This window comes from Rhincodon typus, chromosome 17, assembly GCF_021869965.1.
Source record: "Rhincodon typus isolate 14 chromosome 17, sRhiTyp1.1, whole genome shotgun sequence".
Classification (NCBI taxonomy): domain Eukaryota; kingdom Metazoa; phylum Chordata; class Chondrichthyes; order Orectolobiformes; family Rhincodontidae; genus Rhincodon; species Rhincodon typus.
The window spans coordinates 11838052-11862040 of record NC_063348.1 but is presented as its reverse complement, the minus strand read 5'-3'; the positions used below and the strand labels follow the sequence as shown (position 1 = coordinate 11862040).

General features: G+C 40.5%; 1 protein-coding gene across 2 annotated transcripts in view; it reads left to right on the top strand.

Moving 5' to 3' along the window:
* The window catches only part of phf21ab (PHD finger protein 21Ab), a 267243-nt gene that overhangs the window by 212593 nt on the left and 30661 nt on the right, over positions 1-23989 (top strand). For both annotated transcript variants that reach the window (XM_048607257.1, XM_020532592.2), the window contains exons 6-10: positions 3074-3163; positions 4680-4967; positions 10961-11056; positions 13562-13613; positions 19460-19539. In XM_048607257.1, coding sequence (XP_048463214.1) covers positions 3074-3163; positions 4680-4967; positions 10961-11056; positions 13562-13613; positions 19460-19539 — 606 coding nt within the window. The remainder of the gene's footprint in view (positions 1-3073; positions 3164-4679; positions 4968-10960; positions 11057-13561; positions 13614-19459; positions 19540-23989) is intronic.

The window sequence follows — 23989 nt, the reverse complement described above, 5'->3', positions numbered from 1 at the left end:
CATACATATGTTTTATAAAAAAAGGCCGATAACATTTGCGACATGAGAGGAATATTGAATATAAGTCCAGGCTTTGATTCAAACAGTGCGTTTGTGTGAATTATAACAAATATACTCTCACTAATGAGCTGTGAAAAGTTGGCATCCTTTCAGTCACTTATTCTTAAAATCATTGCTTCTGCTTTATAGTAGGTTTTAGCTTTGCTTCTACTTAGTTAATTATTTTTCCAGCTCTTTTTTGGATTAGGTGTTGTAAGTTCTGTTTTTGTTGCTGTAACCCGCTTGGTGTGACTAGGGCTACTGCGTTCCAATCTGGCGATTTAAACCTTTATTTTTAATAACTCTTGAGTTTGTCTTACTTTAAAATATTTCTCTGGTCCCATATTTTCTTTTACCTTAGTTATTTTACAACTGTGCATTGTCCAGGTTAATTGAAGAATTTATTTTAAAATAAGATACCATTTCTGAAAAAGTCAATTCGCTAGATCTGTTTTCTGATATTTGAATATGGTTGCCCATAACACAGGGCGTGAAATCATTTCCAATTTTGTGATTTAATGTCTTAAACAAATAAGAAACAAAACAAACTTTCTTCCCATCCTTTGTGGTCAAATCATTGGGAAATGCCCAGAAATTGATTTTAACAGAAACTTTTATTTGTGAATTGACAGTTTCACCAGTTGTCATGAATTCAATTTGATGATGTAGGTTTTGACGTCACCCATGAAGTCAAAGCACTCACTGCTAACCTCAGGAAAAAGCTGCCCGCAAAGACCTTGTGAGATCTGTGGCATGGACTTCACTTTTCCTAACATGAATTTAATTCAGACATCAACTAGAATTGATCTCTGGCAGTGACAAGGATGTCATCAATGCCAATCACTTGATAAATTCTCAAAGACCACAAATTTAACAAGTGGATTTTATCACTCACTTTGTATAGTTATAATGTAGCAAAATAAAGATCAGCATTAAGGCAGAAGCTGAATGATAAAGATTTTTGTTCTACTTTAAAAATGTAATGAGGTTTTTCACTGGAAATGGAGAAATTTTACATTTCACAAATGTAAACTTAGTTTTCAGGGGCAGAGCGGTTATTCGGAAGTAATTATTTCTTAGTATACCATTTGAAACTGAGTTACAGCCCATTCAACAGGGCATAACATTAAGGGATTTTATATCAATAAAAAATAAAATTTGAGTGTTTACATCAATTCGGGATCTCAAATTTTGTAGCAAAACTCTGCTTTTGTATAATTGCTCCACTGAAACTGTCAACTTCTGCATGCAAAATATCCCCTTGATATTTAATACAACCTTGGAAAAGAGGAAAACAGTGCCACAGAGATCGCTGTCAGTGGGCAGCTTTTTTCAGAGTCAGTGGCAAGTGCCCTTGCTTAGCCACTGAGCCCAAAAATCTGGGCCAGTGATTTCTGATTCCTGCAAGGACTTGAGCAGTGTGAAGAATGAGGAATCACTGATAGAACCTTATGAATTCTGAATTTCTCCACTTACCTGTGGATGTCAAATGCTGCAAGTTACAGTCAATTTCAATGAAGGATGAAGAGAAATGCATTCCATGTTACAGTCATTATAGCTGCAACATCTAGACTGTTGTAGTTTTTAACGCTTCACTTTTTTTTAGTGCCTTGCATATTTCAGGATTTAATTTCAAAACTATTCAAAAAACATTCTGTTAAAAAGTGTCCCACATAAACAGACCTAGAGAGAAGTAAAACACATTTGAATTAGAAGAATAAAATGAGTATAGATACCTAACAAGTCAAGTAAAAGAGAAAATGCTGACATGGGATTGGAGATTTTTTAAATGATGAAAAGGAAATGTAAAACTTGGTTGGTGCTGGAAGTCATTTGCTGACTGTAAAATTACTAGTCCCGACTTTGAAACTCATATTTGTCACTGAAGCATCTCAGAATTGCACGACAGAGCGGGAGAGAGAGAGAGACCATTCAGGCTGTTTGTCCAGTTTGTCCTAAAATTTTGCTTTTTCTCTATAACTCTATAATGTTTCATAATTCCCTTTTGAAGGCTGCTATTGAATCTGTACCTACCATTGTATCAGGTAATGCATTCCAAATCCTAACCATCAAAAAGATCTTTTCTTCATGCTACCTCCAGCTATCGACCCTTTAACGATTTGAAACAAAGTATTTTTGATTGCTTTAACTAAGCCCATCGTGATTTTAAGCACCTTCATCAGATCTGCTCTTGTTATTCTTACAACAGCGGAGAATTAACCCTAGCTTCTTCGGTATATCCACTGAACTGTAATTATTTGTTCCTGGAACAGTCCTACTAAATTGTTTTCTGTATCCTCACCAATGCATTCATACCCTTCCTTAACTGTTATGGTTCGGAGTACCACTGTACCACTGAACATTGTATACTCCACCTCGATCAAATGAATGTATTCTATAGTGCGTGACATGGTTGTGGTTTAGTTATAAATGAAAGAACATGTATTTATACTGTTCCTTTCATGACCTTCAACTATTTTGAAGCACATCACAGCCAATGACATACTTTATAATATTCGGCATTTGTAATGCTGGAAGTGTAGCAGTCGTTTATGTTAAAGATCATATAAGCTGTCGGTGACCAAATATTAAATATTAATCAGGACACTTGGGAGAACTTCTTGTCATTCTTTGAACAGTTTATTGAGATCTACTATGAGAGAGCAGGCAGACATCATTTGAAAGATGGCACTGCACTATGCAGTATGCCTTCGCTGATGGACTGAAGTACCGGGTCTCTGGAGTTTGGCTATAATCCACTGACTAAAGATTGGAATCATACATTATTGAATTGTGAAGTCCTTATTTTTATTTCTTTCATTAGTCTTTGTATTTTCCTCTATTTATTAAATAAATGCTGCTCATAGTTTGGAAAGTTTGTGGTTTTACAGTTCAGAAGAGAAAGCACATTGACTTTCTGGAATCTTGGTTGCAAACACAGGTAGTACTAGCATGTATGTATCCAGGGATTTATTCTTGATGTGAAGGATTTCTATGAAAGTAGTGTGTAAGAGATAAATGTGTTCAAAATCAGCAGGTGCAGTCTACAAGTTCCCCACCAATCAAGGTTCCTCAGTTCATTCCTCCACCTAGACTGACTCAACGCCCAACGCTCTTACCACAGGTAAATAAGGGTTATAGAAAGGCTGCTATTATTAGTGGTTGCACATTCAAAATGCAGAATTAATGCTGAGTTGTCGACTGAAACATTAAATAGACATGACTCTATAGTATGTCACTGTGCCAATTATGATGTTTCATACCTGTATTTCAGCGATACGGGTTAGGCCAGGGGCCATATTCCAAGTGTTTAATGCGGTATTTAGGAGAAATTCACCATTTCTTTTGTTTTTAATCTTTATTCACATACAAGTGAAAATATGGGAAGAGGAACAACCAAACCTAACATTCTGTTAAGAATTTTATACCAAAAAAGATTGGTACGTAGGTATTAATCCAGAATTAAATCTTAGTTCTGATCTTGCCTCCGCTCTATGGTCAGGGTTTATAATACTGCTACCATTCATGAGAAGTGTATGGAATATAACTTGAAATATCTCTTGTATATGAGCTGAGGAGGGAAATATCAGACAAGTATCTCACTCCTGTGTGCTATTAAGTGTGGGGGAAAAAATATTGTGGATTGTTAGTAGGAAATAGAAACAGAAGGTGCTAGATATACTCAGTAAATTTGACAACATCAGTGTAGATAGAAAGACTGTTGTGTTTCAGGACAGTGACCAGATGAAAGGTGATTTGCTTGCTGGAAAATGCTGCCAGATGATAATGTTGAGTTCAGCTATGATGCTTTACATGGCTAGATATTCTGATGTTTGCATGGGTTCACAAGTGAAATTTGGTCCCCTGGTGAGTTACAGCTTGGCTGTTGGCATATGTGAAACCATAATCCAAATGAGTTAGTCCCTTCAGAAGAGGAATAGGGCAAGGTGACGAATATAAATTTTTGAAAATACTGTGTACATGGTAGGTATTCAACCAATTTTACTTGATCTTCTGCATAAAGTATACATTATATTCTTATGTTGAGATGCTGCTCTTGTAAAGAACTTTAATTTTAGAATGTTATAAGGCTTGGGAAACTGAAACCATAATTGAATGTTGCATACATTTATTTGTAGTGAATTTAAGCAGTACAATTTTTGAAAGAGTCACTGTTTAGTTTGTGAAGATCAGTTGGTAAATACATCTGTCTGGCACTGAGCCATCTTAACTAGAAAGACCTCTGGTTCAGACTGCAGCCTTAACTAAACTAGTTACATTTATTAAAAGCTGTTGTAAGAGTGATCTAATTGGTCTCTCTATTTTTGCAGTAAAAGAAGGACAGAGTTGTCTGTGGTTTCTGCTGTCACTATCCTTTGCTGTGTTCAGAAAGTGTAAGTGTGGCATTAGGAATGACCCCCGCAATGGAATGGTTTGAGTTGCGGTAGGCCTTGGCTATGACGCTCAATATGATGTCATTGCCTTGGTCCACAAATAAAGAGTTACCACTTGGATGGCTCTGGACAAGAGGACTTTGGTAGTCATTAGCTTCAGGAAACAATGATGATATTTGGGGTATGGGAGGACAACCGGTTTATTTTGTAACATGCTAAATTGCTCATTGCAACCTAAATTCTCAGGTTCGTCCGAAACCAGTGATGCCAAATAGTATTCCTATTGCACCCGCACCTGTGTTTACGACTTCGCAACTAATCCAGCGACCTGTGATGCTGACAAAATTCACACCCGCTTCTCAACCATCAGCTGCAAATTCCATACATCAGGCTAGAATTATGAATGGACAACCAACTGCTGTCACCAAAACATTACCAACTGCACAGCTGACAAGCATTGTCATAGCAACCCCAAGTCCTAAAGTGGTTGGCCCCCAACAGCTGAAGCTCAGCAAAGCAAATCTGGAAAATAAGGTACTAATGCCTCTGTATTTTTCATTCACAAAACAGGCACAGGCTAGTATCTCAGTAAAAATAATCTTTGCTGCATTGACCTAGTTATTTTAATAAATATAGTTGGACCGGTATGATATACCTCTGGGGCAGGTGGGTACTTGAACCAGGATCTTTTGACTCAGGTGGGGACAGTACCACTGTGTCACAAGACCTTTATAGCATTCAGTTGTGTATTCAAATCTATGTATGGTCATTGATTAAATATTTTTGTCTATGACGTTAGAACTTAGACAATTAGAAATATTTGGGGAAACGTAAAAAAAAAAAGTGTTGGTTTTGAAATAGTTGTGACATAAACTTGAAATTTCATGCTGTTGCAACATATATATATTGTTGGGGCTGTAATCCAGAGGGCTACTCTAATAATCTATTGTCGCAGCAGCTAATCTGGAATCAAAAAATGCTTACCATGAAACCAATGGATTGTCATAAAACTTACCTGCCTCATTAATAATATATAAGGAAAAAAGTCTGGTATCCTTCTCTGTTGTGTGTGCCTCCAGATGCAAAGCAATGACTTTTACTTGTCCTTTGAAGTAGCTTAGCAAGCCCCTCAGTCATGCCAAAATGCCACAGGAAGTGCGAGAATCAAGATAGGCACACCACCAATTGATCTAGGAAGCAGAAAGAGTCATAGAGGTCCACAGCATGGAAACAGGCCCTTCGGCCCAACTTGCCCATGCCGTTCAGTTTTCACAACTTAAAGTTCCATTTGTTTGTGTTTCATCCATATCCCTCCATACCTATCCCACCCATATAATTGCTTAAATGTTTCTTAAATGAGACAATTGTATTTGCTTCCAACACTGCCTCTGGCAGGCTGTTTCAGATCGCTCACCGTCCTCTGTGTGAAAAAATTGCCCCTCTGGACTCTTTTGTATCTCACCCCTCTCACCTTAAACCTATGCCTCTAGTTTCAGCCCCCTGCCCCCCAACACCATCACCAGCACCACTACGGGGAGAAGCTGTTGGCTATCTACCTTTGTCTATGTCTCTAACAATTTTATATATCTCTATAAGGTTACCCCTCGGTCTCCTACGTTCCAATGACAAAAGTTCCAGTCTATCCAACCTCTCCTTATAACTCAAACCTTCCAGTCCAAGTAGTACCCTAGTAAATATTTTCTGCACTCTTTCTAGTTTAGTAATATCCTTTCTACAGTAGGGCGACCAGAACTGCATGCAGTACTCCAAAAGTGGCCTCACCAATGTCTTGTACAGCTGCAACAAGACATCCCATCTCCTATACTCAGTGCTCTGACTGACGAAAGCTAGCATGCCGAAAGCTTTCTTCACCGCCCTGTATACCTGTAACTCCATTTTCAAGGTACTATGAACCTGTGCCCCTGGATCTCTCTGATCTATAACACTCCCCAGAGCCCTACAGTTGACTGTGTAAGTCCTGCCTTGGTTTGCCTTAACAAAATGCAACACCTTGCATTTATCTAAATTAAGCTCCAACTGCCATTCCTCACCTCACATGCCCAGTTGATCAAGATCTCACTGCATTCCCAGACCACTATCTTCACTGTCCACTATACCACCAATCTTGGTGTCATGCACAAACTTACTAACCATACTTCCTAAGTTCTAATCTAAACTATTTATGTAAATGACAAATAACAGTGGACCCAACACTGATCCCTGTGGCACATTGCTGGTCACAGGCCTCCATTTTGAAAAACAACCCTCTACCACTACCCTCTGTCTTCTACCATCAAATTAATTTTGTACCTAATTGACTAGTTCTTCCTGGATCCCATGAGATTTAATCTAACTCAACAACCTATTATGTGGTACCTTGTCAAAGGCCTTGCTAAAGTCCATGTAGACAACATCTACTATCTGCCTTTTTGGTCACCCCTTCAAAAATAATTCGATGAAATTCGTGAGCAGATATGCCAGAACCACACCCAGCCCAGTAAATCCTGCCAACACCTCACTGACATGTGGATTAGTGCCTAATTTGGAAGAGCCATCATCTCATAGACTAGTCAAGCAACAACCTGACACTTCAGAATCATATCTTTTTTTAAATGTCCAAGACTCCTACATCAGCATTCATGCTAAGTGAATGGACATGTGCACTGTGGCATCAAAGTATTGTAGAATCAAGAGGGAGTAACCCAGGGAGGCCTGAACATTGACTATAGATGTCACGAAAGTCTCATGGCATCAGGTCAAAAGTCGACAATAAAGCCTCATGAATGTTGCATTCTCCCTTAGCTAGTTAATCAATATTCTTTCCGTGTTGAACTTGAAAGAACCATTGAGGGAGCAAGGGCACATAAATTACTCTGGATAGAAGCCACCAACCACATTACTTACATTATTGGCCAAACTGGTTAAATCCTGTGGACGTAAGTACTACACTAGGCCAGAGGCAGTTGCTATGGTAACAGTCGTGAGGGAAAGACATTTTTCTCATCAATTTATCTCTCTCAAACACAGCTGCCTGTTACTGTAGCCATCCCATTGTCTTTGGTGAGGTAATGCCTGTCTTCACCCAGAGGACACTGTACACTGTGTAGTGTGGCACTGTCACCATGCTAGGTTTAGAACAGGCTTGGCATCTCATAACTGAACTGAGCGTCCATGAAGCCAGCAACTCTTTGGATACATTAAGTGCCACACGCAGACAAATGCTCCCACAGTCAGTCACACTCACCTCAGCCTTGCTATTCAGTTCCTTTGCCCATATTTGGTTCCAGGCTGTAATGGGTCAGGAGCCAAACAGCTATCTTTGACTGCAGTCCACGTAACCTCGTGCCCCGGCTTAGTCCCTGTTCAACCATTATCATTGAACATGGGGACTGATCCTGGTTCAATGAGAAGTATAGAAGAGCAAACCAGGAGTAGCACCTGAAATCTGCAACCTGGTAAAACTAGAATCAGGATCACCTGTGCTAAATAATGGAAGCAGTGTTATACATAGAGCAAAGCACTGCTTCGACAAGCAGATCAATATCTGCAATCCAGCTATAGGTAGTTATGCATGGTGGTGGGCTTGTAAATACTTTAATTGGAGCAGCAGGCTTAATGAATAACCCCATCCTCTGGTAATTGTGCACAACACATAAGTATGAAAAACAAGGTTGAATTATTGGCAACCATCTTAAGACAGAAATGTCAAGTAAATGGTCCATTTCAGTTTTCTCCTGAGTGCTGCCTCATAATCAAAGTGTCTTCAACCAATTTAGTTCATCTGTGATGTCAAAAAAAATTCTGTGCACACTGAATATAGCAAAAACCCTACAACATCCAAACTACAGCGATTTAAAAACATTCTCCAAAACTAACCGTTCCTCATTGCAGCTACACTACTCGCATCTATTTGAGATAAGTGTAGAGTTGCCCTGGAATGTCCTGTTCATAATGAGCAGGACAAATCAAAACCATCAGTCTACTTTAAAATCACCAGCAAGTGATAGAAGATGTCACTAAAGCGATGTCAAAATGTACTTGTTCACCAAAAGGTTCCTGACTGATGCCTAAATTAGGTTCTATCAGGGCTAACCCTTTACAACTTTGATCCAAACATGGGAAAAGAAGGTATAGAATTCCAGCAGTGAGATGAGGGTGATTGTCCTTGTTACCAAGTTGGCAATCGACTGTATGTCCTTGAAAAACTAAGTCAGTGTAAACTGTGGAAAAAGTCTTTCCAGTATCTGAAAGACACAACTCAGGAATGAGAGAGCCTGCTCCCTGGACGAGTGCAGCTCCAACAATACTTAAGAAGCTCCATATCAGCCAGTGCAAAACAGCCTGCTCGTCATTACTACCTCCATCCACAGCATTAAACTTTTATTCCCTTTGACATTGCAAGGTGTACAATTTAGGAGTGTACTGTAGGAACTTGCCATGGCTTTTCATAAACGTAAAAACATCAAAGATAGCAAGAGTAGATCGTTTGCCCCTCAGGTCTGCTCTACCATTAAAAATATGATCGTAGCTGATCATTGATCTCAAAACCGTAATCCCACTGTCCCCCATAACCACCTCACAGAGTCATACAGCTCATCCATGCTGACCAGGTTTCTCAAACTGAATTAGTCCTACTTGCCTGCATTTGGCCAATATCCCTCTGAACCTTTCCTATTCATGGACCTGTCCAAATGTTGTAACTGTACCTGCATCTACTACTTAGTCTGGCACTTCATTTCATATACCAGCCACCCTCTCTGTGGAAAACGTCACCCCCTCTTGGTCCCTTTTAAATCTTTCTCCTTTCTCCTTTCTCCTTAAAATTATACCGTCTAGTTTATGGACTCCCCTGCCCTAGGGAAAAGACTCTTACTATTCACCTTTTCTATGCCCCTCAGGATTTTATAAATCTCAGAGGTCACACCTCAACCTCCTACCCTCCAGGGGGAAACAAGTCCCAGCCTATCCAGCCTATGTTATTACTCAAACCTTCTAGTCCAGTAACATCTTTGTAAATCTCTTCTGCACCTTTCCAATTTAATAACATTCTTCCTATATTAGGGCAACCAGAACTGTACACAGTACTCCAAAAGTGACCTCTACAGCCACAATTGATGACCAGTCCTATGCTCTGTCCAATGAAGGAAAGCCTGGCAAATGCTGCCTTTACCACCCTGTCTATCTATGATGCCACTTCCAAGAAACTATGTACCTGAACCCCAAGGGGAGGAGGGGAAAAAAATTGAAGATTCAGAGAGTGTAACAGCCAAAGGGCATTGAATGAAACTTGCATCACTTTTGAGACCCCAATGTCTTCTGATGTTACTGAAAAAAACCAAAACCCAGAAATCAGGGGGTGTTTAAAAAAAAAACCAAGGCCTCCCAAGCTGTTTACTCAATAGGTTTTCAGGATCCAGTTTGATACCTCTGCCTTGCAAGCCCTCTTCAAAAAAAAAAAGGACAAAACAACCTTTTAAAGTTACAGGTTCATCACACAATACTGTTTGACTTCTTTTTAATTTCTGAAAAATGACTTCCTGCATCCATGACACCAAATATAGTAAAATAGTCACAATTGTTCTTGATTCCTAGCAAGAATGTTGACAGCTCAATCTGGCCAGATTTCACATTCAGTGGCAAAGAACCTGCCATTCATGATGGAGCAAGTCTTGCTGAGATCTAGTGACCTCTCGCAGGAATTTTACCTCTATTATTATTCAGTTGCACTGCAACGGATCAGTGTTCCTTACTGAACATTGTGTATAGTAACTGATGTTTTCTGTTTGTTCAAGCAGCTAATCATATTGAAAGACTTCAATAGATACTAAAATAAAAACGCTTCTTAAAAATGTTTTTGCATACAACAACTTAAAAGATGAAATAGAAGCTAAAATAGTTTGATAAAATGCTTCAAAGGATACCCAAAATATATAACTTAAAATTAAGATCAGTTTGTTGTTCATCAAATTTTATTAATCATATTGCTGTTTAAAACAGCTATATCTGATTGAACATATTGTAACATATAAGGAATTTGTAATGGCAGGTAGGGAATAAGAAATTTGAAATTATTGCTAATTTGTGATTTCTGTCTGTGGGGAGGTCATAGTAGCCTGTGTCAGAATCCCCAAGGACAGACAGCATCTTAAGGTTTTGTGCACTAATCTGCATGTATCTGACATTCTGAAGTTGTCAGTTTCACAATTGTTATCCCCTCCTCTGCAAAATATGGCCCATTTCTTTTACTGAAAGATACCAACACACATTTGACAGGCAATCGTTATTTGTGATAAGATATCAGATTTTAATATTTTAGGAAAAAATAATACCGACTTGTACTTTCAACATGGTAACCCATATAGGATTTGCCTCAAATTTGGCTTTCTCATTTGTTATATTTTAGTTAAGATCCATTTTAGATGATCTGAACCAAAACTTCATGCATCTGAAGTATGAATGTGCTTATGCTTGTGGAATGTATATTGTTGAAATATTTAGTAACTCAAAGTTTATTTTTCTATCATTAGACTATCAAACTTCAGGTGGAATGGGAAGAAAGACCAAATGACAGCAGTCCCACATCTCCAGTTCCACCTAAACCCAAGAGAGAGGAGAACCCAGAGGTAACGTTAATGTTGTTGAAGCAGTTTCTATTTACTGCCCAGTTTCTTAAAATTGTTGCCAATATCTTTTAAATAAATGATTATTGGTTAATGTTAACCTATGAGACATTTGAGATCTTAGTATAAAGCAACTGGGACTGTTAAGAATGCCCGAAAGAATAGTGGAAGCAGAATTAGCAATGAAGGGACCTGGATACATTGTATAGTTGGAAAAGAAAACATTGTGTAGGGCTTTGGGGGAACAACAGGAGGAGTCAATAGAGATAGCAAGAACTGTAGATGCTGGAGTCAGAGATAACACAGAATGGAACTGGAGGAACACAGTAGGCCAGGTAGCATCGGAGGAACAGGAAAGTTGATGTTTCGGGGCGGGATCCTTCTTTCTGCATTTCGGGTTGGGACTTAATAGATCATTCAAACAAACTATACAGGCAAGATGGGCCACCCACCCTTGTTTGTGCTATTTGACTCTATGATCCTGCTTGGGCACTTGATGGTATGAAGTCAGAATATGTTAGTTTTGTGGCGCAACCAATAAATTGCATTTGATATGTTGAGAGATATTAAGAGTTGGAACGTTGGGAAGCCAATGAAGAACTGGTGGTCATCCCGTGAAATACTGACATGCTGTTGTAAGAAACCATTTGATTTTCAGGAATTGGATTTGGGAGATAAAGTAGGAGTTGGAACACTAGAGAATGTTGATCCTGTACTATGGAAAATGCTCCTAGAAATAAATTTATTGTCGATATTTTTCACATATCTGTTGGAAACATTGTTTCAGCACTTTGGCCATTTTTATAGTGGGACAGCTTTAGTGTGGAAGGGTTAGTGATTATCCATCAGTAGCGATTTAGTAACTGAAGAAGTTTGTACTAAAATGTACGGAGGTCACTGTACACACTTCATTTTGAGTATGAATTTCAATGTAAATGTGCATTTCACAGCACTTCTCCCAATATGTAGTCTTAACTCTGAGCTAGTTAGTTAATTTTTAAAATTAAGATCTACAGGCAAAATCTGTTAAATTACATCATCAACAATGCTATTTCTCTTTTATGTAGCACTCTTATGAAGCAAAGTATGATGCCGACCCATATTAAGGAGATTGACCAAAGATTTGAGGTTTTGAGGAGTGCTTTAAAGAAGCAAAACAATTTAGAAAGGCAGAGATTTGTAGGGAGGAAATTCCAGACCTTGAAGCTGAGGCAACAAAAGATGCAGCAACCATTGATGAACAAGTTATAGTTGTGAATACTTAGGAGGCTGAAATTAAAGGATCAAAGATGTCCCAGGAGATTATGGGGCAGTAGGGAGAGCAAATTCATGGAGAGATTTGAAAACAGGATGAGAATTTTGAAGTTAAGATGTTGTCACCTGGAGCTGGAGTTGATAATCCAAGTACAGGTGATAGGGGAACTGGACTTGTGAGTTAGATATGGACTTACAGATGATTTAAAATTTATAAAAGGTAGGATATATGAGATCAGCCAGGAAAACATTGAAATAATCTTGTCCAGAGGTGACAAGGGAATGATCAAGAGTTTCAGCAGCCAATTTGTTGACAGATGAAGTCGGGGGGTATTCCTGAAGTGGTAATCCTCTGTCAGGTAGTGGTGTGATGGTAAGGTGGCAAGGTCATCCCTGGATCAAATGTGATATTGAGGTTGCAAACAGACTGGCTTAATCTTAGTCAGTTACTGTGGAGAGCGATAGAGTTAGTAGCTAGGGACATGAGTTTGGATGGGGGTTGAAAAAAATAGCTTAGTTCTTCCCAATATTTAATTGGAGAAAATTCCTGCTCATCCAGTACTGTCAGATGAGCAATCTAATTTTGGAGGCGTTGAGAGAGGTAGTGGAGAGTAATGCGGGGTGCTACCTCTATATGTGTGAAAAATAATATTTGTGCCTTTGGTGCTATGTAGATGAGACATGGGGGAAGAGCTAAGGATAGATTCTTGAGAGACATTGTGTTAAAGGTTCGGGAGTGTGAAGAGAAGGCATTCCAGGTGGTATTCTGGTAAGAATGGAACCAAGTTCAAGCAGACCCATCCAGCTGGATTACAGTGGGGAGATATTGGAGGAGGAGGACGGTAGTCAGCCATGTGAGGCTGCAGACTGGTTGAATAGGACAAGGAGGGAATGTTTACCCCTACTACGGTCACAAAGGATGGATGTCATTTGTGACTTCCATGTAAGTATTTTAATTCTGTAGCTGGGGCTCAAACCTGGTGGAGGGATTTAATTAAATATTGTGGTCTGGGAAAGATCAAAATATATATAGGAAGTCAAGGACTTTGAAGTGGAAAGGTAGTTTGCTAAGACAGTGGTCTCCTCAAAATTGAGCCAGGAGCAGACAGGGCAGAATGATCTATATTGTTAGAAATAGTGCTGCCCTTCAGCAGAAAATAATGAAAATTAGGGCAGAAATTTCTTATTGAGCAGTATACATTAATTATCATTGCTTTAATTACGTACCGTCATTTTTGTTTTGTTTTTGTACAGAAAGTTGCTTTCATGGTTTCTCTGGGGTTGGTTACACATGATCACCTCGAAGGTAAGAAATTAGTTTTTGCCCTTTCTGTATCTTAATATTTAGCAGTTTTGTTTACATATATCTTTTCCATGTCACTCCCAGAAGTAAAGTTGAACATGTGCAACTGATAGTTGGATTTAGTAAGATCACAATAAGTTGAATCATAGGTGCCCTGCCCGCAATTTTGTATTAAGCAGAGCCTTGAGATAGCTAAGGAAGTCACTGCATAATTTTATTTGCCTACAAATGCAATGTACATTTAAAGAAATGAAAACACAGTGACACAGTATATATGTGAAAAATGTTTTTCTTCTTCAACTTGTTCACACTTTGCAATGGTCTGGCCTTGTGCAGTAAAATGCATTGAAAATGCTGTGAGTTAGCTCTGAGATAAGTAATATTTCTTTATAATCCTTAATTAATGACTTCTCAGTAATCTATTTAATCTTAGTAGCTGTCTTTGGATGAGTTCTCATGTCATCAATGCAGTCAGACCTGTTTTGTGTTTTTGTGTTGTACTGTGAAATTTCAGTATTTTTGTGGGGTTTGCAGCTTCAGCCAGAGAAACAGGTGGGTGGTCATTCATTAGACTCTTCAAGGTTTTTCAAGATGACAATTTTCCTTTTTTCATTTGATGCAGTCTTTCCAATTTCCTGATCTAAACCTCAAATTGTGCAGGTCATCCAAGCGAATTTGTTAGATTTGTACTGTATGAATAGTATCTTAACATTTACAAATCTGTATGGTTTCTTGGATTTTTCTGTTACATGGAGCAGCAATTTTTTTTAGTGCCATCCATGTTGGCACAGACCATAGCAGCAGAGACCTGTTCCTTACATCCCTTTTCACCATTACACATTTCATCTTGAAACATTAAATGGCAACCTGGTAACAGATGGTAAAACTGTCTAGTTTCATCTATGTTAAAAATGTGTCTTGGTGCATTTTTGAACGTGCATAAAGCTATTTGTAGCCATCACTGCGGGCTTGCCTCTAATTTTGGGCGAGTGTGGCCTATACACTCTGTTGGCCTGGCCATATGACCAGCATCCACAAATTGGGCTAATCTGGTATTAGCATTCTAGAAGTTCAGTTTATTGCAGGCATTCTTCTGTTGTACTTGGTGTGCTGCCAATGGGTATGACTGATAACGTCATCACAACACAGTCAGTCAGTGTGAGCAGCATGCAATAAACAGCTGAGTCATTCTACAATCAATGGAACAAATCTAAGCTCTACCATCCTACCACATCATTGTGAATAGTAGTGGACAACTGAACAGCTTCCTGGAGGAGGAGGCACCACAAATAGCATAATTTATGATTCCCAGCTCGTCAGTGCTAAATATAAGGCCGAAGTATCTGCAAGCGTTTTCAACCAGAAGCTTCAAGTGAATGATCCATCTCATCCTCCCTGAGGTCCCCAGTATCACAGGTGCCAGTCTTCAGACAATTTTATTCGGAACACATCAACACAGGATGCTGCAGAGGCTGTGGGCACTGATAACGTTTTAGCACTCGTACCGAAGATGTGCTCATGAGCTAGCTGTGCTCCTCCGGTACAGTTACAATGCTGAAATGTCCAAGTCATCCAATAGCAGGAAATATTTAATCCAGGTCATCCATTCCCCGTCATCATTCATTCAGTTATCAGAAAGGGGACGGAAGATGTCATGAAAGGTGACATCAAGTGGCATTTGCTCAATAGTAACCGACTCAGTGATGCTTAGCATGTGTTGTGCTGGACCCACGCTGCAACTGGTCTCTTTTGCAGGTTTGTTTCATTCACGGGCAAAGGAGCTGAACTCTAGAAAATGAGGATAACTGCCCTTGACCTCAAGGCAGCAATTACCTGAGTATGGCATCAAGAAGAATATTCAATGCTGGATGGAATCACATGTACCATGAAGATGAATGGTTTTATTTGTTGGAGGTTAATCACCTTAGCCACAGAACATCTCTGCAGGAGTTTCTCAACCTGCTTTTCAGCAGCTTCATCAATGACCTTCATTAAAGGGAATGTTTGCTGATGATTGCAAAATATTCAGCACCATTGGTGACCACTCAGACGCTGAAGCAGTCTGTGTCCAAATGTAGAAAGACCTGGAAAATATTCAGATCTGGGCTGGCAAGTGGTAAATAACCTCCATGCCCACAAGTGCCAGGAGACAACCATCTCTAACAACAGAAAATTTGCCCACTGGCATTCAATGGCGTCACCATCACTGAATCACCCACTGTCAATATCCTGGAGGTTACCATTGGCAGAAACTAAACTGGACCAACCGTATAAATAGTGTGGCTATGATAATGGGACAGAGATCGGCAATTATGTAGCTTACCCCACCTGACTTGCCAAAGCCAGTCCCCCACCTACAAGGTAAATATGAGGAGTGCAGGCGAATAATCTCCCCTTGCCTGGATTTGTGTAGCTCGAGCAAAACTCAAAAAAGAGCAAGAACTACCCCATCTAACACCTTAAGTATTCACTCTGTCCGATTGACACACAGCTCTGCCGACCTTTCAAAGTTTTCCTTACCAACAACTGCGTGATAATGCCAAAACTGGGAGAGCTGTCTGACGAATTAGTCAAACAACAGCATTGTATAGTTATGGAGTCATACCTAAGTGTCCCAGACATAACCATAACCATCACCATCATTGGATATGTCTAACCAGAACACGCCCAGCAGAGATGGTGGCACCATGGAATACTATCAGGAGGGGATTGCCTTGGGAATATTCAACATTGACTCCAAATACCATTATGTCTCATGGCATCAGGTCAGGCAAGGAAACCTTCTGCTGTTTGCCATATATCGTCTTCACTTGGTGGATAACTTCATGCCGCTCCATGTTGAACAATGCTTGAAAGAAAGTGCTGAGGGTGCCGGGACGCAGGATGTACTCTGGGTGTGGAAATTTAAATGTCCACCACCAAGAATAGCTTGGCAGCAGCATTACTCATTGAGCTGGTTGGGTCCTAAGGAATATTTCTGCTAAGTCTGTGGCAGCTAATGAGAGAACCAGCAAGAAGGGAAAAATAATACTTGACCTCTTCTTCACCAGTCTGCCTGCCGCAGATGCATCTGACCATAACCGTACCAGTAAGAGTGATCATCAGACAGTCCTTGTGGAGACCAAGTTCTGCCTTTATATCCTGTTGTGTGGCTCTATCACCATGTTTCATAGAAACTGTATAGTGCAGAAGGAGGCTATTCAGCCCATCGAGTCTCACTAACCCTCTGAAGACATCCCACCCAGACCCCTACCATATCCCGTAACCTCATATTTACCATGGTCAATCCACCAAGCCTACACATTCCTGCACACTACGGACAATTTTCACCATAGCCAATCCACCTAACCTGCACATATTTGGACTGTGGGAAACTGCAGCACCTGGAAGAAACCCACGCAGAGAATGTGCAAACTCAACACAGTCACCCAAGTGCTGGGAAGCAGCAGTGCTAACCACTCTGCCACCATGTGCCAGAATTCAAACATATCTAGCAACTCAAGACTGGGCATCCATGAGGCGCCATGGGCCATCACCAGCAGCAGAATTGTATTCCAGCATAAGATTCAAACTTATAGCCTACCATATCCCCATTCTACCATTGCCATCAAGCCAGGGGATCAACCTTAATTCAATGAAGAGTGCAGGAGGGCATGTCAGGAGCAGCACCAGGCATACCTAAAAATGAGGTGCCAACCTGGTGAAGCTATAAAACAGAACTATTCATGAGCCAAGTAGCAAGTGATAGACAGAGCTAAGTGATTCTACAACCAAAAGATCAAATCTTAGCTCTGCAGTCCTACATGCAATTGTAAATAGTAGTGGACAATGAAACAAATCACTTTAGGCAGAGGTTCCACAAATATCCCCATGCTCAATGATTGGAGAGCCCAGCACATCACTGCAAAACGTATGGCTGAAGCATTCACAACAATCTTCAGCCAGAAGTGCTGAGTGGATGATCCATAAGCAGGCTATGTCCACATGCAACAAAACCTGGAAAATATCCAGTCTTTGGATGAAAAGTGGTAAGTAACATTCGTGCCATACAAATATCAGACAGTGATCATCTCCAATAACAGACAATCTAACCACCGCCCCTTGACATTCAGCAGTGTTACCATCAATGAATTATTCATTATGAGCATCCTGGGGGTTACTGTTGATTAGAAACTGAATTGGACTCGCTATAAATACAGAGGTTACCAGAGCCAAATCAGAGGCGAGCAATGCTGTAATGAAGGACTCCTCACCTGTCTCCCCAAAGCCTGTCCACTATCTACAAGGTACAAGTCAGGAGTGTGATGGAATACTCCCTGCTTGCCTGAATGAATGCAGATCTAATAACACTCAAGAAGCTTGATGCCATCCAGGACAAAGCAGCCTGCATGATCGGCACCACATCCATAAGCATTCACTCCCTCCGCCACTGGCGCTCAGTAGTAGTCGTCGTCGTCGTCGTAGTAGTAGTTGTGTGTACCATCTATAACATGACAGGAATTAATCAATGCTCCTTATTAGCCTTCCAAACGTGGAAACATTTCCATCTAGAAGGATAACAGCAGGAGATACATGGGAGAGTCACCACCAATACGTTCCTTTCCAGGCCACTCGCCATTCTGAATGGAAATAAAATGTTGTTTCTTCACTGTCATTAGGTCAACATGGTGGTTCTCCCTCCCATAGGGCATGCAGGTCTACTGAAAGCAAATGCACTGCAGGAGTTCAAGAAGGCAGCTAACCACCAGCTTCACAAGGGCATCTAAAAGCAGGCAATAAATGCTGACCCAAAGCTCTTTTTGAATGGTAGAGCCATGAGTAAATAAAACAAAGGCAGTAGCATGTACCATCTACAAAATGCACTGCAGTAATTCTGCAGAGCTCCTTCAACAGCACCTTACAAACCATAGCCTCCACCACCTGAAGGACAAGTGCAGCAGGTACATGGGAACACCACCCCCTGCATGTTCCCCTCTGAGCCTGGAAGCCCTAATGTTACCTGGATTCATTATTCCTGGAAGCAGTCACGCTTCTTAGGTTTTCTGACATGGTCAGAGGTCAGGAACAGGATGGGGTGTGACTCCAGATGAGGGGTCTCAGAGGACAGCATTGCAAGGAGTGTCAGTGATAGCAATTGTCCAATGAGTTTGAAATTTTCTCAGTTTGTTTGGATAAGAGTGAGGACTATGAAATGGATGAGTGAAATGATCATGGCACTGTGGCACAGGGAGCCAAAAAGTCAAAATGTAATGGTAGTAAGAGACAGTGTGGTCAGGGAGATTTACACTGTTCACTGCAGCAAAGAGCAAGAGTCCAGGTGGCTATGTTACAGTATGGAGCTGGAGAAACACAGGTCAGGCAGCATCAGAGAATCAGGATGAAGGGTGTAAACCTGAAACGTCACCTTTCCTGCTTTTCTGTTGCTGCCTGACGTGCTGTGTTCCTCCAGCTGTATACTGTATTGACTCTGACTCCAGCATCTGCATTTCTTGCTATCTCCAGGCTGCTGTGCTGTCAGTTTTCAGGTATTTGCTCTGGGCTGGAGAAGAACTTGCAGTGGATTAGGGAGGATCCAATTGTAGTGCACTATTGCAGAGGTAGAAATGAAAAAAAGAGGTTCTGCATAGGCAGTATGAGGAGCTAGACTCTGGATAATAATCTCTCCCTCCCCGTCTCTCCCCCCCCCCCCACCACCACCACATGGACACTCATTTTGCTCTGTCTCCTGATGTGCATATAGTTAATCTTAGTGTGAAAGTTAGGGAGGTCAGGCAGTAAACACAAAAAATACCGTTGGTACGCAAGTAATCTTGAAGCATGATCTGTATAACATTTTTGATTTTAAACAGAGATCCAAAGCAAGAGGCAAGAAAGGAAGCGACGAACAACTGCAAATCCAGTGTACAGTGGAGCAATCTTTGAACCAGAGGTACTACATATGAACATGAGATAAGAGCAGAAGTAGACTGTTTGGCCCTAGTCTGTTCTACTGTTCAATATGATTATGGCCGATCTGATTGTGGTCTCTTCTCCATATTCCCACATACTTCTGAAAACCCTTCACTTGCTTGCTTACCAGGAAGCTATCCACCTGTTTTAAAAATAATTCAAAGACTCTGTTTCAGAACCCTTTAAGGAAAATAGTTCCAAAGAATCTGAAAGAAATACATGTCTCCTTTAAAATAGGTAGCCCCTTATTTTTAAACAGTGGCTTATATCTCTGGAGTCTCCCACAAGATGAAACATCCATTCTACATCAATCCTTTAGGGAAGGAAACTGCCATCCTTACCTGATCTGGCCTACATGTGACTCCAGACCCACAGCAATGTGGTTGACTCTTAACTGCTCTCTGGGTAATTAGGGATGGGCAATAAATGCTGCCTAGCAGTGATGCACTCGTCCCGCAAATTAATAAAGAAAAAAAAAAAATGTGCTTTTTATTCTTCCTGCCAAAATGGGCATTAGCACATTTTTTCACATTATAATCTACTTCCAAGATCTTTGTCCTCTTCACATCTTGCTTTCCGACCTTTTTTTTGTCAATAGCAAGTTTAACAATCATACCTTTGATCCCTTCATCCTAGTCATTTGCATAAATTGTGAAAGGTTAAGGCTTCAGCATTAATACTTGTGGCATCACTTGTTGTATCTTGCCAATCTGAAAAATATCCATTTTAATTCCTGCTGTGTTTTCCTTTAGCAAGCCCTTCTTCTGTCCATGCTACACACCTTTATTTTCCACAATTACCTTTGATGTGACACCTTAACGAATGCCTTCTGGAAATCCAAGTACAGTATGTCCACTAGTTCCCCTTTATTCACAAAACATGTTACTCTTCAAGGAAGTCTAATAAATTGGTTCAACATGCCCTCCCTTTCACAAAACCGTATTGTATCTGTCTGATTACCTTAAATTTTTACCAAGTGCTCTGCTTGGTGTCTTTAATAGCTTTATGCCAGATGTGGCATGTAGTTTTCTATTTTCTGTCTTCCAGCTTTATTGAATAAGAGTTGTATTTGCTGTTGTCCAATCCAATGAAATCTCCCCTGAATCAAGAAAAATATGGGAAATTAGAACCAATGCATCAACTATCCAGAATAGAATAGATATTTATTGTCATGTGTACTTTTACATGAAAAATATAGTGAAAAATTTCATGTCACCACACCACAGCACCTGTATAAATGACAGAATTCATATTATTTTAAAATAATTAAGGCAATTAAGCTCATCTTCAGTTAATGGCTCCTGGGCTCAGAGAAAACCGATTAAGGAACGATAGAATGCCGTGACGACGCAGCTAGGATGAGACTGCCATTCCAGGATGAGAACACCATGCTGGGATGAGACTGCCATGCTAGGCTGCTGGAATACTGGCTGGAAGCTATCGCCTGAAACCACCACGCCAGGCCACCAGTAACCACCTCAACACTAGGCCAGGATAAGCCTCCTGTTCTCCATCTGACGCTGCCACCGATCAGCCGTCCGTCCCTTTCGCCGATGCTTCTGCCCTTTCAACTTCCCCGGCATAGCTGTGGACCTGGAGCCTTGGCAGAGTCAGCGCAGGACCTAATCCTCACTTGATGGGAGATCCTGGGTTAGGGCGGAGCCACGTCTGGCTTGTCCTGGCGTTGCTCCCACTGCTGCCGGAGGTGGCCTCCTTCACACGCCTCTCTCCAAGCTTTAAAGAAAGTGAAGAAAAATGGAGAAAAGAGACAGCTAAAGTAAAAAGAAGGAAAAAAGAGAGAAAGAAAGTTGATAAGAGCGGATGAGTCGAGGCCTCAGCTCCCCTATTCTGCAGGTGTCTTGCTTAATTCACCGGCCACTTCCTGGATAAAGTCCGTCAGAATTTGGGAACTTGTCAATATGTAGATCCAACAAGTTGCTGAGTGCCTGGCATTTGTCATTTTCTTGAGTTCTTCCCACCCTTCCATTTTCTGTTTTCTCTGAATGTAGCCTCTGTTGTGAAAACCAGTTAAGATGCCTGTTCAAATCATCTACCATGTCCTTATTTTCCATTGTTAATTCTGCAGGCTCATTTTCTGTGGGACCAAATTTCACTCTGTTTGCTTGGCTTTATTTAAAAAAATCTATTTGAATTCTTACTTTCTTTATGTTTCCAGATTTCATTCTCTTGTGCTCGACTTTTTCCCTGAAGACCATAAAATGTAGGAAAAGAAGTAGGCCATTCAGCCTTTTGAGTCTGCTCCTCCATTCACTGAGATCATGGTTAATTTGATAATCCTAACTTCATTTCCCTACCTTTTGCCAATAACCCTTCGTTCCCTTACTAGTTGAAAATTTGGCTGAGCCTCGAATATATTTAACGACCCACCCTCAATGGCTGTCAGTGGGAAAGAATTCCACAGATTTGCTATCCAGAAAGAAGTTCCTCTTCACCTCTCTCTCACATGGGGCCACGTCATGCTCTGAGATAATGCCCTCTGGTCCTGGACTCTGTCATAAAGGGAAACAACCTTTCCGCATATACTCTGTCAAGCTCCCTAAGAACCCTGTATGTTTTAACAAGGTCTCCTGTCATTCTTCTAAACTTGAATGAGCACAGATCAAAAGTATTGAATCCGTCATAAGAGAGACCCTTCATACCCAGGATCAGTCTAGTGAAACTTCTTTTGGACCACCTCCAGTGCTAGCATATCTTCTTAGGGGGTTGAAACAGTTCATGCTTTTCCAGCTGTAGTCTGATTAATTTTACAAATTCCCTCTTTTATATTCCGTTCGCTTTGAAATAAAGGTCGACATTCCATTTGTCTTTTCTATTACCCACTGAACTTAGATGTTAGCTTTTCTGTGAATCTTAGACGAGGACTCCCAAATCCCCCTCTGCTGAAGTTTTCTGCAGTCTTTCTGAATTAACGTAATATTCAGCTCCTTTATTCTTCCTGTTAAAGTGCTTATCCTTACATTTTCCCACATTGTGTTTCATCTGTCAACTATTTTCCCACTAACTTAAACTATCTATAATCCCTCTGCGGACTGTGCCATCCTCAACACTTAAGTTACTACCTATTTGAGTCGTCAGAAACTTGGCAACAGGGCATTCACTTTACCTTCTTAGTAATCCTTATAGTTATTCTGATTTCTTAATATTCTGTGCAATCTTCTGACCTAGCACTCATCTTTGTATAATTATATCCTTTCTCCTTAAGTTTGACACTACATTTAATTCTTTTGTTGACCACTAATGATGATCTTTCAGTGAACGTAAAATTATGATTGCACCCTCCTAGGGTTGCCTTCACTGAGGTCACTAATTAAACATATGTCATTGCTCAAGTCTAATATAGCCTGCTCTCTGGTCAGCTCCCTGCTTCTTCGTCCTGGTTTCCTGAACTTTGGGCATTGTTCTCTGTTGCATTAATATGATAATTCATTAGCAGAGCCATCCCTCCACCTTCTTATATTTTCTTGTCCTTCCCAATTGCCCCATACCCTAAAGTCAGCATTTATTGCACATGTGATGAAAACTGTAGTATGTATTATTTTAAAAATTTTATGTTTTGTATTGTGTGTTTGGGTTTCTGGTTTTTGAATTGGTAGGCAATGGCCTAGTGATATTATAGCTAGGCTATTCATTCAGAGGTCCAGATAATATTCTGGGGACCCAGGTTTGAATCCTATCACAGCAGGTTGTAGAATTTGAAATTAATGAAAAATCTGGTATTAAAAGTCTAATGACCATGAAATCATTAATGATGGAAAAAATCTGTCGTTCAGTAATGTCCTTGATGAAAGAACCTGGTGTCCTTAGTTGGTCTAGTCTACATGACTCCAGACCCACAACAATGTGGTTAACTATGAACTACCTTACGAAATGACCCAGCAAGCTACTCAGTTTTAACAATTGCCAGAAAATCTCAAGAAAGAAATGAAACTAGACGGATCATCTGGTGTTGACCAAGACACTGGGAGCAATGTGAAAATTAGGAGAGATACCTCTCAGACTAATAAAGCAAGAGCCCGACATATTCATACTCATGGAATCATACCTTGCAGACAATGTTCCAAATTCCTCCATTACTATTGCAGGGTGTGTCCTGTCTCATTGGCAGGACAGACCCAGCTGAGGTGGTCGCACAGTAGGATACAGGCAGGAGGGAGTTGCCCTGGAGTCCTCAACATCGACTCCAGATCCCATTAAGTCTCGTGACATCCGGTTAAGAAAACCACCTGCTGATTACCATGTACCACCCTCTCGACTAATAAATTAGTACTCCTTCGTGTTGAATGCCATTTGGAGGAAGCCCTGAGGGTGGCAAGGGCCCAGAATGTATGCTGGATGGAGTATTTGCATGTCCACCCCCAAGAGTGGTTTGGCAGCAGCACTGCTGATCAAGCTGGCTGATTACTAATGAA